Here is a 15,085-nt window from a genome sequence, read left to right on the forward strand (position 1 = left end):
CAGACAGGCACCCAACCTCGCTTCGCATGAGGCAAACGGCTCTATATTGCTACCCAAAAAGGAACGCACAGCACTGCCGGCAGTCTCCGTATGCACGGCCTCCAGCCAAACTCCTGCCTTCTCCACGGGCTGTTCTCATTCTTGGTTTCTCATCCAGTTTGTGCTTCCATACTCAGAGGCACGGTTTCAATCAGGTCTTCTGAAGAAAGCAACCCTTCTGCCCCACACCACACACACACACACCCCTAAACATTTTTTGAATCTGCTCACCATATCCTCACATAATTTGATAAGGAAAAGAAAAAGTAGAAGCCTTGCAGAAGTCTTGTGAACTCAGAGATAGTGAATAAAGATCTTGCCATCACCCCCACCGCAGGACAGGCTGATAAATGAAGCCAGCCTGCAGCAGGCATCAGGGAATCCCACGGCAGAGCACACCTCCAGAAACTATGTCTCCTGGCTCACAAGCTGCCTATTTACAGTACTTCTGTACAACTCTTGCTAGGGACAGCTAGAGCGTTTCAGAAACACGTGCAGCATGTCTCTCATCCTATGCGGCAACAGCTTTGCATTGCAAACAGCGGCTCCAGCACTACGTGTCAGCTACATGGGTACCAGCAGGGCTGAAGGGCTTTACGGAGAAAGGCCCCGGAGGATACAGTGTCTCTGCACAATGATCAGCAGATGCCCTTTGTGCCACAGAAAGCACGGCATAGATAAGGTCATGGCAATGAGCAGTTTCTTCTCCATGCAACACAGTCTCCCTGTGATGTTCTCCACACCCATGTGCCTGCTCAGTTTGAATCATGAGCCTTCTGCCTGATTTCCTTCCACGATAAGGCTTTTAATAACTAACTGCATATACAACAAAGTAAATATTCAACCAGCTCAGAGCCAGATTGCAGATCAAATATCTTTAAATCTTTCTTCTTTCCCTTTTAAAAACAGAAACCTACACATGGCAGCCTGCAGGGGAGAAGATTGCTCGCTTAGCACTTCCCTCAACTCATCAGATAAATAAGCAACCACCAGTTTTGTGCTTTACAAAAAATAAGCAAGGCAGCTGCTCTGCAGCACGCCCTGGTAACGTGCTGGTGAAGAGCTGGATGCCTGCTGAAGTCCGGCTCCTTTCCTGCACTTGCCTTTTAGCGCTGTCCTCCAACCCGGCACACTGGCGTGCCAGCATGGGCTACCCGAGCTGCCCCTGGCTGGGAGAGGAGGTGGGTGCCATCTCCTGCGTCCTTCCCCACCATGCGGTAGGGCCGCATTCATACAGACTCAGACTACAGAAAAACTCTAGAGAGACTGTAGCTACAAAGCCCAGGCTCAAACAGAGGGAGGAAAGAGGGATCAAGAGACACATCCTCTTTCCTGGTTGTGGATCCCGCAAAAGCGGGTGCCAGCCCCAGTGTGGGATGTCCCTGGGAGGACCAGCCAGAAGCCAACGTCCACCCGTTTCTGCAAACCACTGAGGCTCACCAGGAGCACCTTCTGCAGGGCAAGGCAGTGGCTCATGGCAAGGGGGATAAACTCTCCTTCCCCCATTACTGGGGTCATTTCACCTAAGGAGGGAGGGACACAGTCCTTATCCAAACGGGAAATGTTGGAGAGGGTTTGTGTCTAGCCTCAGCCTGACATTCAGCAAGTCACAACTTCATTGGTGTCCCCATGCCAAGCAAAACGATAGCCGGCACACTCTGCAAAGTGCTTTGAGACCAGTGGAAAGTTACTTTATAGGTCCTCTCACACAGGTGAGGAAACTTTTATTTACAAGAGCAGGCAAATCAGACCTGCGAATGGCACGTGTTTGGGGCTGAGCAGTCGTGCTCGATCTGGACTGGCACTTTGTTGCAGGCAGCAAATCCAGGATGGGAATGAAATCTTAAAGCTTCTCCTCTGTGAAGAGTTGAAACTTGAGAAAGAGGAAAAACCTAAAATTAACTCCACACCGCTTAAGCACAGCTTTGGCTGCCCAGCAAGGGTTAGTGGCTGCTGTGACTGTCCCCCTGCCTCTTACTCTGGTCGAGTAACACAGCTGGGCCTCACCAACAGCTCAGCTGTGGTAGCACCAGGCCCCAAACAATTTCCCCACAGGACAGGTAACAAGTGGCAGTCACTTACCTCCAAGCGTTTTATCAAGGTGCGAGCTCCTGTTTACGGGTTTCAAGTAAATTGTGCATTTGTGTCCACGTTAGTTGTATTGCTACATTTGCTGTCGGGCCCACAAGGATAAGGATTCCCTTGAAGGGTTTTGACTGTTATTTTTATTAGGAATTGTGTCGCAAAACCAACTAGCAGCACCTACAAACTGAAATTTTCCTCCTTGCCCTCAGCTTATAGGCAAACAGCAGAAACTGGCTGCCCCTCCCCTCCCCTCTGTACCTTTCCTGCTTTCCCCTGCAGCATGCTAGGGAAAGGGCAGCCAATTTTCTTTTGCAGCTGCTCCTCTGTGAATCCCTTGGGAAGCAGCCTCCATTTTCACACCAGGTGCAAGTGTTCCCTTATCTGTGGTTGCTCCCTGGGATGGAGGAGCTGCCCTCCCTCACAGTTGCAAGGGCTTTCATGCCTTCGCCTCAGCAGAGCGCATCGAAGCAGAGGCATTGCACTGCCCTTGCCTCGGCGCAAGGAGAGGACAGAAAACGGCCACAGCACAGCTGCTGGCGAGCTCCCCACTTCACAGCCACTGACCACAGCGGCTCCCGCAGCCCCCACTAGCCCACCTTGTTCTTAGGACAAGCTGCATTGGAAATCCATTAAGCACTGGTCAAGGGAAGGGAGATCAATAGCATCTTCGATAGAATCAATGAATCTAGGTAAGCAGGGGACTTAAAGGTTTGGGGGAGGGTTTCTGAAAGCACCGAAGAGCTTCCATGAAGGCTGCATTGCACACTGCACTGTGAATTAGGCTCCACTTGACCCCAATCACATCCCTGGGAACAGCCCGTGCGCAGCCCAGGGACACGGCCATGGTCAAGCAGGCGGCTGAACCAGGCAAGTGTCATCTGAGGGCAGGCAGGCTCTGACGCAGCAGGGATTTAGACCATTTAGAGCTTTGCGGAGCATAAGCTGCACCTTACATCCACCCGCTAAAAAAAGCCACTGACAGCCACTAGCAGCCAGCACAGCAAAGGCAGGCACAGCCTGGGAAACCCTTTTCGTCCCACCATGGCCTCTGCAACTCCCAGCACAAGCAGCTACTCAAATTCAAGAGGAAAATCCCACCTGCAGTGTTACCTTATTATCTGACCTTGGTTCAGCTACCTTCATGCCATTACACGTGAAATGTGTATGGCACATTGTGCATAAAGCCAGCCCCAACTGCTTGGCTAACAACAAGCTAACAACTAACAGGAGTTCGCTTTAACCTGTACACACACTGCCTTCTCCCCACATCCCAAAACCCACAAAATGCAGCTCTTAACATCCAGGTAGCACCACTGTATGGGTCGTGCACCCTGTACAGCGGGGGACTAACGCAAAGAGGAGCCTGGTGCAACTCTCCTGGAGCCACAGCAATGTCAAGGGTGCTCCCGGTGCACAAGCACAGTACAGGTGGGATGGATTTGCACCCAGGGTCCCAGCACTGTCCTGCCTCCCTGTGAGATAGCAGAGGATGCTGCTTCTGTGAGAAACGGGAGGTTGGACCTCATCACCAGCTCTCTGATCGGTGAAGGGAGGAAACTGCATACAGCAAAGGAGCACACCAACAGCTCCAAACCTACTCAGGGCTTCTGTCGCGTTGTCTTGAACCAGTTGTTTCTCTGTGACTCATCTCCCCTTCTCCTTTATCTGCCCTTTTTTCTTCCAAATGCGTTAGAGAAGGCAGGTCCAGGCATTTATGAGAAGTGAAGCAACAAAGGAGCCCTTATCTCAGCACGATGCAGGGCTGTTTCCCCAAGAGCCCGGGTGTTGCCTTGCAGAGGCGTTGCAGCCCGGCGGGAGAAGCACCGCTCCCTGCTCCCGCAGCCTCCCTGCCCACAAGCCGGGCAACGCCTGCACCGGACACACTGCTTCTCCAGGGCAGACACGAGTGCCGGACGCCAAGGCAAATACCCATCCCGGTTTGCTTGGTGGTTGCTTGCTCCAAGCACCACATCCTCCCTCCGGCTTCTGGCTGGTCGGAGGCATGGTCAGCGTTACAAGCCACGCCAGGAGGGTTACAGCTACTGCACCAGCCAGAATATTCCTCTGCCTGCGTTAAACTGCTTTGGGCATTAAGGACAAACACATCCAGGTGAGGAAAGTCCTCCTCCCACCACCATAAGCTGTCCTAGTACCAACACCAACATATGTGCTATTTTAGTCATAGGCTGACTCACAAGTGGGGCATGATGTGCTGGGGGTCACGTGCCACCTGGGACCCAAGCATCCCAAACACAGCAAGGCTACACCAAGACATCTGGCACACGAACTCCAGGCTGGAGCAAATCAAATGATTGTGCTATGCTAGCAATGCCAAATCAAACTGACGTCAGCGCTTCTGCTAGAAAACATAAAAATATTTACGAGGTTGGATACTAGTTCTCCCACCTAGAAAGAAATACTGTATGGGTGAGAATGCGTGGCAGAGCAAAGGGATGGCAACAAGGGGAGGGAAACATCCTTCTGTGCGAAAACCTCGGTGCAAATCAAGAAAATACCAACAACTTTTAGAATCTTTTCCTTTGTCTTTCCAAAACGATAAAAATATAAGCTTTCTCTTACTGCTTTTTTTGGGGGGGTGGGATGGGGTGGGGGTATGGGGGACAGACACATAACAACACAGGGGGGAACCAATAGAACTGGAATAAAGAATCAAGTTACCAAAAGTTTATAGACATAAAGCAGCACTTTAGGATCCAACTTACATGAGGCAGAAATACGCCCTGGCAGCAAAGGCGGCTAACAGAATCCCCAGCTGCATGGGGGAACATACTGTCAGCAGGTGAAGGGAGGTGATCCAGAGATCCTTCCCTGTGCTCAGCACTGGTGAGGCCACACCTGGAGTGCTGGGTCCCAGTTCTGGGCTTCCCAGTAGAAGAGAGACATGGACATACTGGAGAGAATCCAATGAAGGGCCGCAAGGCTGATTAAGGGACTGGAGCATGTCTCCTACAAGGAAAGCTGGGAGAAGTGGGAATATATTCAGCTTGGAGAAGAGTAGACTCCAGGGGGACCTCACTGATGTGTACAAATACCTGAAGGGAGAGTGCAAAGGGGACAGAACCAGGCTCTTCTCAGTGATGCCCCGTGACAGGACCACAGGCAGTGGGCACACACTGAAACATGTTCCCTCTGAATGCCAGGAAACACTTTTTCACTGTGAGGGTGACCAGGCGCTGGCACAGGTTGCTCATGGAGGCTGTGGAGTCTCCACCCTTGGAGATATTCAAAAGCCACCTGGGTGTCTGGCTCTAGGTGGCCCTGCTCAAGCAGAGGCTTGGACCAGATGACCTCCAGAGCCTCAGCTATCCTGTGACTCCACACAGGTGAACAGAGAGGCATGTTTTTCCTTCCCCTCCTACTTTACACAAGCAGAGTGAAAACAAGAGAACAGCTCACAGATTTTTCTACAGCCAAGGAGTCAGGTCAGTCCTGGCCTCGTGTCAGTGGTATGATGCCCACAGGATGGAGAAGCAGAAGAAACCTTGCGTGGCCTTGTTGCTCCCTTGCTACTGCAAGGCAACCACATTATATACATTCTGTAGACCAACAAAGCTCCCTGTTAACCCTGCTTAGGCTGCCACTGCATGCTGTAATGCACAGTATCAGCCTCAAAATGGACAGAGGTGGGAGCTGCCCTTGGGCACTCGTCACCTGTATGCCAGGCGCTGACACTTGCGCAAGCGGGAGGACAACTACATGCAGCTCCAACACTCTTCCGACACAACCGAAACAGCTTCTCAACACGGGTGCCGCCAAAGAGCACTGGATCCAAGACAGAAACTGCAGATAAAGCTTCCCGGGCGGCAGCTTCAGCGCCAGGTATTTATTGCTGAGCCCCACCTACGCAACCAAAGCCGGGTGACACGCACAAGACATGCTGATGCTTGCCACTACAGACTGCACTCTCCGTACTCGCTCTACTAACCAACTACAAACTTCACCCGAACCCGTCTGCACCCCGGGGTGCGCCTCCTCGTACCCCCTCGCCAGCTCTGAGCTACCCAGCCCACCCGGGTGGGGGCTGCGGGGGCACAGCCGCGCAGCAGAAGAGCACCCAGCAGTTCCGAAGAGCAGCTGTACAGCAGCCAGCAGGGCTGAGCACCCTGCTCCAGGGCAGATGGGCACAGGGGGTTTCAGACCCAGCATGGTTCCTTCTCCACATATGGTTTTGGGACAGCACAGAAGCTATTAGTCTCCAAAACGACACCAAAGGAGCCTCTGGCACTTACAGCGGCTAAGGATCACACATTGCATTTTTCAGCATTAGTTTGCACATGCTGACCAGCAACAGATGGTTGCTGTTTTTCCTTCCCAAATTATCCCTGTCCCTTGGAACAAAGGGTGACTGGGACCATGTTAGTGTTGCACTCATCCGCCGCTCACGACACGCTGTCATCACCTGTAAGCCTGAAGACACTGGCTTCCACTATGCAGCACAGGGGGCTGCTTTGCTTTAGGCATGAGCAGAACTGCACTGCGCACATTTGAATCATGTTAAATATTTCCTGCAACAAGTAAAATGGGTTTATTCACAAAAGAGTTTCGCTTGGGCTTACCACACTTAGCTTCCATTAAGGGAGGTAACAACCCTTTCCATTATGTGCACTACAAACACTAGGAAGCAAGTATCCCAGAGGGTAACTTTCCTCTGCTTCCAAAAATCGCATGTGAGAGGAGCTATATCCATCACTAAAAGCCAAAAGAGAACTGGATTAAAAATGGGCTTTTTCATGTGTTCCTCCTTTTGTATGCTACTGTTTCGGTCCTGTTAAAAATATTACACAACTCTTGTTTAAAAGCTAGGTTGGTCCTTCCAACCTTTAAGAGTCTACTCAAAATGCCAAGTTATTTATATAAAATAAAGGTCAGATCAGATGCATACAGTGAGTAATACTATGACAGTTGACTTTTTTTTTTTTTTCCTCCCCCAATGGTAACTTTCAGCTTCAGAAGAAAAGCCTCAGAGCAGGCTCAAGCCGTCTAAGGCCAATTCTCACTGAAGGTGGTTGCCTTTCCCTCTGCACCTGGCAGTAAGCTCCACAGCACTTCACACGCTTGCAACAGACTGAGAGGCCAGGTCCTCCCCTCCAGACACCATTGGCTTTCTACTAGCACGCTCATTTTCTTAGTGTAGCAGTCAGCTCTGCTGTCTTCCATATTCCCAGCACTCCTGTACGCATCACATAACCCACCCTAACACCGCAGCAGTGCTCACATCATCCCTGGCACACAGGAGGGGTAGGCTCGGCCCTCAGTTATCCATCTTATCTTCCAGGGTAATAACACTGATAAAGCAAGTATGAAGCAAGTCAGGTGGGGAAGGAAAGAAACAAAGAAAGTGACCGTACCTATATATCTATACATACAGAAGCAGGTGTCCCAGCTCATTTTGGAGCCGTCATTCTGGAGGGGCTGCACATACCTGGACTGGGGCAAACAGGCACCAGAAGGAACCAAGCGCTATTTCAAGCAGACCAAGTAGGTCCCCTTCCTTCACTGCTGGACAGCTTTCTCGGGCAGCTGATGTTATGCAAACCCATTACAAGCTCACAGGTTAGAAGTGCTCAACAGCAGCACCTGGCTCTATAAAAAGCAGCCCTCAAAGCCCTAACGCTTACTACAACACAGACTATGATTAAATTTGCATACAGGCAAAAGCTTTTGGAGAGAAAAATCTAAATAGTAAATCCAGCCAGAAGCTAAAATGAATTGCTATCAAGTCACTCATGCCTGTAATACAGCTGACCATCGGCAAAACTGGCTACCTAAGGAAGGTCAACAGACACTCCTGAAGACCTGACTCTTGAAGATTTAAGCCCTTGAATTTATTCACATTATACCTCAGAACAGCTGAATAAAATGACCTCTTGCTTTCTGCCTGAACACCGCTTAGGCTGGGGGTATCATCTTGTGTAAAAGGATTTCTAAAGGAGGTTTCTTTTAGATACGTTCTCCCATTTAATCCAGTTCCCCTCCGTACAACTGAGAACGTCCCTGGACAGATGGGGTGGCATCAGGTCTCCTTGTACCACCTTAGGTTTGGCGGCTGCTGCTGTTATCCGGTAGCTTTTTATGCTTGCAGAAATTAATCTGAGACAGTGTTTCTTAAAATACCAGTATCTAGTATTACTACCAGTTACTTGTATCAAGTTAACTGGAAATTTTGTAAATTTAAAACTTCATCACAATAGGATTATTCCACTTAGTGCATCTAACTGTTGTTTAGCCTGCCTAAGTGACCCTGAAATGCCTCCTGCTTCCCAGCAGATTATTTCACTGTGAATTCAATCCATTCACATCGGCAGTTTTTTATCCCAAATGCGTTCAAATGCAATTGAAGCATTTTGATTTTTAGTCTGGGCACAGGTAGTAATTCAGATGATTAGAAAGTAATTTAGAAAGCGATGAATCTCTGCTGCGAAGACTGAGGTTCAGATTTGTTATTCCTGATTGAGCTTCAGAATATTTTCAGACACACGCAGTACAGCAGAGCTGTCTGTCACAGTGCAGCAGACCCAGCGTTGCTGCGCTGCGCTCCCCGGCAGCTCCAAACTCGATCACAGCAAAGGAACAGAGCAGAGATTCTTTGAGGCAAGAGTGCCGGCTACCCGATGAGTCACGGGAGCCAGCACTGGCAAGAGACCGACCGCAAGCACAAACAAGGCGCTCAGATTTCACCAAATGAAAGGCAGTAAACAGCCAAGAGACTTTAATATTTACTACAATAATTTGCTACGGGGAGGGAAATCAGTACTCCCGACTTTTCCAGCTCTATCTGCTAACAGAACCAGGCATTCTTCTATCTGTTCAGTGAAATTACAGGAAAATACAAAAATACGATTCATAATCTGCTTCTACTTAAGCATTAACCAGCAACTATGATAACCACTGTTTCATCTGCATGAAGAGATTAGCTAAAGTATATCGCCCAGAGGGAAAGCCCCACATAAATACAAGGTTTCTGCATGTCATTTTCATAATCTGCCTGTTCGAGAAGAGACCTTAAAAGCCCTGCTGGAAACTCAACACTCATTAATCCACTCACCCATTTTGTTAAACTTTACTTAAATGGAGTAACAACGCTCAACCCTCACAGATTACTCATTAGCTACAGGAAGTTCAGCTGCATCAAACCTGAAAGGAAAACAGTCTGATTTATCTTAAGCTAACAACGGCAGTTTAGGTGCACAGGCTAAAATTACTAGGCCTCAATTAAAACATTCAGAAGAGAGACTTTTACCTTTCCTTTAGTATTTCCAGCAAGTGAACACTGAAGTACCAGTGAAGAGTTGCAAAATTAACTTGGCTAAAGCCAGTAAGTACTTATATCTCCAATACGGCATCTTCTATAAGGCAGAAGCTGACTGCCCAGTCTTGCAAGAGATACACTGCAGGCACTGCTGCCGCTTTCAGCCCGTCAGATTTGGAAAGCTTATCATCAAGAAAGAGCAGCTTAAATCTACCATAAGCAAAACCAGAACATACAATATACAGGGACCGACTGCATTTAATCACTATTTTAAGATCTTAAGAGTACAGAAGCTCTGGGAAAAGCATTAGGTAACTCTCCAGTTTGATACTACAAGCAATCTGATCCCCATTGACGATTCCATAGGGCCCAGAGCGGAGACCCCGGCACTGGGACTGGGCTGCTCAGCACCGTCCTGCACATGAAAGGTCCTCCAGCCTCTCCCAGTGCCTCAACTGGCACTGGCCCAACAAATCCCAAACTTTGCAACAGACTTGGTCATCCTGGTTTTAAACAGTTCCTCAAGTGCATGGGTGGCTTCTAAATTCATAACTACATTTATTTCCATTTTTGGCAATTTTCCATATTGCCAGTTTATTAATCCCTCCTGATAGCAAATAAACTTGCTGCTAAAATACTTGTCAAGATACAACCCAGTCACCCTATTTTCTGTCACCCTTGAAGGCCCAGTTAAAGAAAATTAAACACATAGGCTTGAAGCTACACCATATATTTGTAAATAAAATAATTTGACAGAACAAGATTACAAAGTACGAAACGAGCCCTTTCAGGAATTTTTAAGTACAAGAGAAGTTGATGTTAAGTCCATTTTGTAAAGTTTTAAACAAATACTACTGAGGGATAGGAGTATTACCATAAAATACTCTTATTTTTTTTAATGCTTTCTCAAAAAGCTTGGACCATATACATCAATTTCAGATGAGAAATCCCACACGCACGCATTGGTTTGGTTACAGCTTCAGGGATCAGTGCAGCACAGTGCAAGTTTCATTCACAGATAAAAAGATATTTGAAGTAGGTACAAGAACATTCTGCAAAATACAGGATGTGATCTAGCTCTTGGCAACCCTCTTCCCACCCCTAAAAAGTGCTGAAAACTAAGCACAACATACAGAAACAGGGAAAAATACACAAGGAGATGGACTCTACAAGGACAAGTTAATATTTGACAACTTAATAAAGAGGAAACAATTGCATCCAGAAGAAAATTGTTAGTCATTAGAAGGTATATACAAGGGAAGTTTGTACTTTGATTCTGTAGAAAAATCCTGAAACATAAATACTAAGAGAGGTACAGAAAGTAAGCACTATTAACTGAAAGTGCCTTCTCAGAACAGTCCATTTTCCCCTGCTGCAGGTCACCATTCCCTCAATCAGCTGGTCTTTCAGTATATACAATTATTTATTGCTTATCTGGCAATTTTACAGAATCTTCCTGGTCCCTCATCTCTTATCAGAAAGCATTTTCCCCTTCTTATGTTTATTTCAAAGTAGATCAAATACTCTTCAGTGCTTTTTAAAAAAACAATTTTTAGAATTGCCCAAGCTAAAAGTATTAACAGAATTTTCACCTGAAACAATGTCTTACAAACTATTAGAGTGCCTTCTTAAAGATGCTAAGTGCATCTTTAGCTACCAGAAATCTCAGAGGGCTACAGCTTTGAAGTGCTCCACTAATTTTTATATTTAAAAAAAAAAAAAAAAAAAGACTGACATTTACAGCATACAGAATGGGAGACTAGTGCAATATGCAGCATTGATTGTTTATTTAATAAATATTTAACCCAATTATTGCCACCCAAGGCAAACAGTGCAGAAATTGTCACTTAGAGATACAAAAGTTTAACTTTTTTTTTTATAAAGTCAGTTGCTACTATAGCCATACAACTATTTCAGAGGGTTTTCTGCTTCAAATTTGACACAACCATTATAAAAATATAGAAACATAGTATCTGGAGGTTTAACATGTCTCTGCAAGTCTAACTTTTACATTTACATGCAAACATGACATATCTGTATTCAAGAACTGATTTAAAATAAAAATGAATACTGTGGTAGAGACATTTTCTGCACTGACGATTTCATTCTAGTTCTTAAATACATCTTTCTTGGTCCTGGGTATACATTTAGACTGAAATAACTAGCATCTTACATTTATCCTGAGGTCAGCTGTGTAAAAAGAAAAGCCAATTTTATAAGGTTACTTGCAGGCTTTTTGTTCAAAACATGAGGTTATTTTTAAACAAGCTAATCAAACCCTTATGGGGGGGAACCCAACCCTCTCACCAATGTTTCAAGAAACAATTTAGTGTCATTTTTGGGAAATATTTCCAAAAACATATAGGTTATCACATCCGAATACTTTATCACCCAACTAAAATTTCAGTATGCATTTGCCGAACATGAAACTTAGAAACTGTTCTAAAAAGAAAACTTATAAATCCCCATGAAGAGTCACCCTAAGCTTCTTATCTCAAGATCCTGACCCGCAATGCAACTCCTGCAAGAACCAACCCGCTGAAGCCTGTGGGAATCCATGGAGTCTTTGGGTCTGCCTGCAGAGGGGAGGACATGTGATTCAGGTCTCCGTCACCCACGGCAGGGTACAGTTCTGACCTTGTCAAAGCTCCACTTTGAACACAGCAGTTATTTTCAATAGCACCAACAATCTCTCAGATACCAGCATCAGGCAAACACAGACAACACAGAATAGGTTTGTTTCTTCCTGAATCAGCACAACTGGTAGAAGGCACTGCTTGGCATAGGAAGTCATAAATAAGAGCAAAACAAGACAATTTCTAAGTTCTGTGACATTTCGATTTGCAAGTTATGTCACATTTCAACTTAATACATACCATGATTAGAAAAACAGGGTGTTCTAAGGGATTAACCAAAACATCACTGTTCCATGCATGCTTACGGTTTTTCTCCCCATATCCAAAAAAACCCACATAATGTATCAATATGAAGCATTAGGAAGTATGGGTTGTTAAATTAAGAAAGTACATTTTATTCTCCAACCTTCCACAAAAGTCTAACCTAGACGCAACTCAAGTATAAGAAGTTGGAAAATATTCTGATAACATTGTCAACAGTCTATCCCTGCAGAGGAATGAAAAAACTATTGTCTAGAGAATTCATAGATTGAGGCACATCGCAGTTGAAGCTATTCAGGCATATTTTATGGCTAGAACAGGATTTTTTTTGAGGAACCTCACTATAGACTTCCCCAAAAGCAGCTCCATATGGTTTGAAACACAAATTGCAACATGTGGAAAAAAAATGTTTGGTCCTTAATCACTACTGTCTTCATCATCATCATCATCAGATACATCATTTAAAGATGATTTAGGTGACTGGCTGTAGGAGTCTGACCTAGTGGACTGACAAGCAGTCATCTCTCCGGTAGAAAGAAGATCATAGCAGAAGTCGCAAATTCGCACAGGCTTGGAAGACTGGCTCGGGAGAAGAAACCTCTTTTCAGAGCAAGGCCCACACACAACAAAGCCGCACTTGCGACAGTGGTGACGACGGTTGACAGGCGTAAATTTCGCTTTCTGACAGCGCATGCACACGGTGGCTTCCGAGTCTGGTACCCAGACAGCTGCATGTTCATTGCTAGGAGTCTTCCCGCTTTTGGAAAGCAAATCAGAAACACACTTATTTATGTGGTTCATCCACTCAGACTTCTCTGTAGCAGTGGCAGCATAAACCGCAAAAGACTTTGTTGGTGTCTTGATAAGCCACCCATTCCGTAAGTCTCCCTCATCCTGGATGGAATCAATAGTGACATTTTCCAGTGGGATTATGTGCTGTTTGTTGTACTTCTTCTTCTGGATGACAATGTTACCATAAACAAGAATGTCATTGAACAGGAAGAACTGCCTTGCTTTAGGCTTCTTCCTACACAGCTTTGTTAGTACTCCCTCTCCGATCAGAACACGACCAGGAATAGTCAGAGGTTGACCAGCTGCTCCAAAGCAGTTTTCCACTATACTTATTCTTCTAGTATTTGCCTCGCTGTTTGCCAAGCGATCCACCATCTTTCACAAGTATCCTAAAATTAGAAAGACAAGTTTGTTGTTAGAGCAGGACTGATTCAACAGCAGCCTTCCCTGAGGAAGGTACCAACCCCGCACTTCTTAAAATATCTAACAGAACCTGCTGGCTCAGTGGCATCAACTTGGGTTAGATTTAAAGAAGTGTTAACACCTAAGAATTTTTAGCAACTGAATAGTCTTTTTTTCAAAAGCAAAAATGTTCCATCCAGCTGACAGCTATCTTTACCACACAGACAGCACCTACAGCACTGCTCTTGAAAGCCTCTGGCAACAGCCTAGAAGGCTTCCTTTCTAGTAAGGTTACTGTGTCCTCGTTTAATGCTCATGTTTCTCTGCCTATCCTCCTGAACTTACAGTCTGGATGGCAAAAGAAAGTATCGCCCATCATTCCAAATTCTAATACTGACAAACATCAACTTAACTGAGCTGCTTGGAGACCCATGTCCATGTTAACACAACAAATAAAAACGATATAATTGATGTTCACATAGGAAACCGCCATGCCCGAGCTCAGTATTGCTCTTTTGCAGTACGTAGACATTAAATCATGGGCCAAAACTATGACTCCACCTGCCAGAAACATTTTGTACAGGCCACAGCTTGCACCCACCAACACCTGCTTTCATGGCAAACTTGAGCAAAGAACGGGGAGTGAGTCACAGCTGGTGGCCTATCGCCTGCTCACTGTTGCCTTCTTTTTGCAGGGGTCCCACAGTCCCTCCCTCCTCACCTACTGGAACCACACTGCAGCATCAGGATCAGGTGACGTACACAGGCAGACCAGCACAGAGGATAAGCCACACAGCTTGCAACTGCTCCTGAGAAAGACTTAGTGACCTGCACTGGCTTAAAGTTTAGGCAAGAAGACTTCGTATTTCAGGAAGTGCTGATGAACTGAGTATGTATGTTCCAACTACCACTTAAAACCACCCCTCATCCTTCCCCAAGCAGCAAAGATTTTCTCTTGAAAGGGTAAGGTTCCTAAGGCATCCAACGGGGAACTGAAAATAAGAAGCCTCTACAGTGATTCATACGTCACCAAACCGCTCTGTAGCCTACCTTTTACCCTAGAGCTTCCCAGGCAGAAGTCAGGCAAAGGAAACTCCTGCCAGTCTGATCCAGATCTGCTCCCCTCAAGCTCCTCCTGAGTACAGCAGCCATGAACCTGAACTGTGTGCCTGACGACAGCGAGAAAGCTGGCAGAGGCAAGTACTAAGGACAGACCTGTCTCTCAGCAGGCAGAAGACCGCTCTCCTGTGCCTTCCTTTCCAGCTACCACAGGGCTGACGCTCACAACACCCTTTGGTACAAGCACAGCTTTGAACAGGCCTGAAGGAGGGCAGAGTAGCCAACACTCCAGTGCCTGCTACCTGTGCTTCCCAACACGATCCCCGTTTGGGAACTCCTCTACATTCACCTATCTTTTCTTTTAGGTCTACGCTGCCTGCCATCCATAGAGCACCAGCTGTAACAGAGATGAAACTGGGCTGAAACAAGGCTCAGACTTGATGCTGCTCAGACTCTCGCTCCGCCATAACCTGATCCAGTCAATCTTCCTCCCATGACTCAAAGCCCAGATCCTTGCTTACAAAATAGGGATGAAACTTCT

General features: G+C 46.4%; 1 protein-coding gene across 2 annotated transcripts in view; it reads right to left on the bottom strand.

The window, feature by feature from the left end:
- Positions 1–10,108: 10,108 nt before the first annotated feature.
- Positions 10,109–15,085, bottom strand: part of PLEKHF2 (pleckstrin homology and FYVE domain containing 2) — a 33,969-nt gene continuing 28,992 nt past the window's right edge. For both annotated transcript variants that reach the window (XM_080379466.1, XM_080379465.1), the window contains exon 2: positions 10,109–13,472. In XM_080379466.1, the coding sequence (XP_080235592.1) occupies positions 12,709–13,458 (750 nt within the window). In that variant the 5' untranslated portion in view covers positions 13,459–13,472 and the 3' untranslated portion in view covers positions 10,109–12,708. The remainder of the gene's footprint in view (positions 13,473–15,085) is intronic.

This window comes from Falco punctatus (assembly GCF_963210335.1).
Source record: "Falco punctatus genome assembly, chromosome: 3".
Taxonomy (NCBI): Eukaryota; Metazoa; Chordata; class Aves; order Falconiformes; family Falconidae; genus Falco; species Falco punctatus.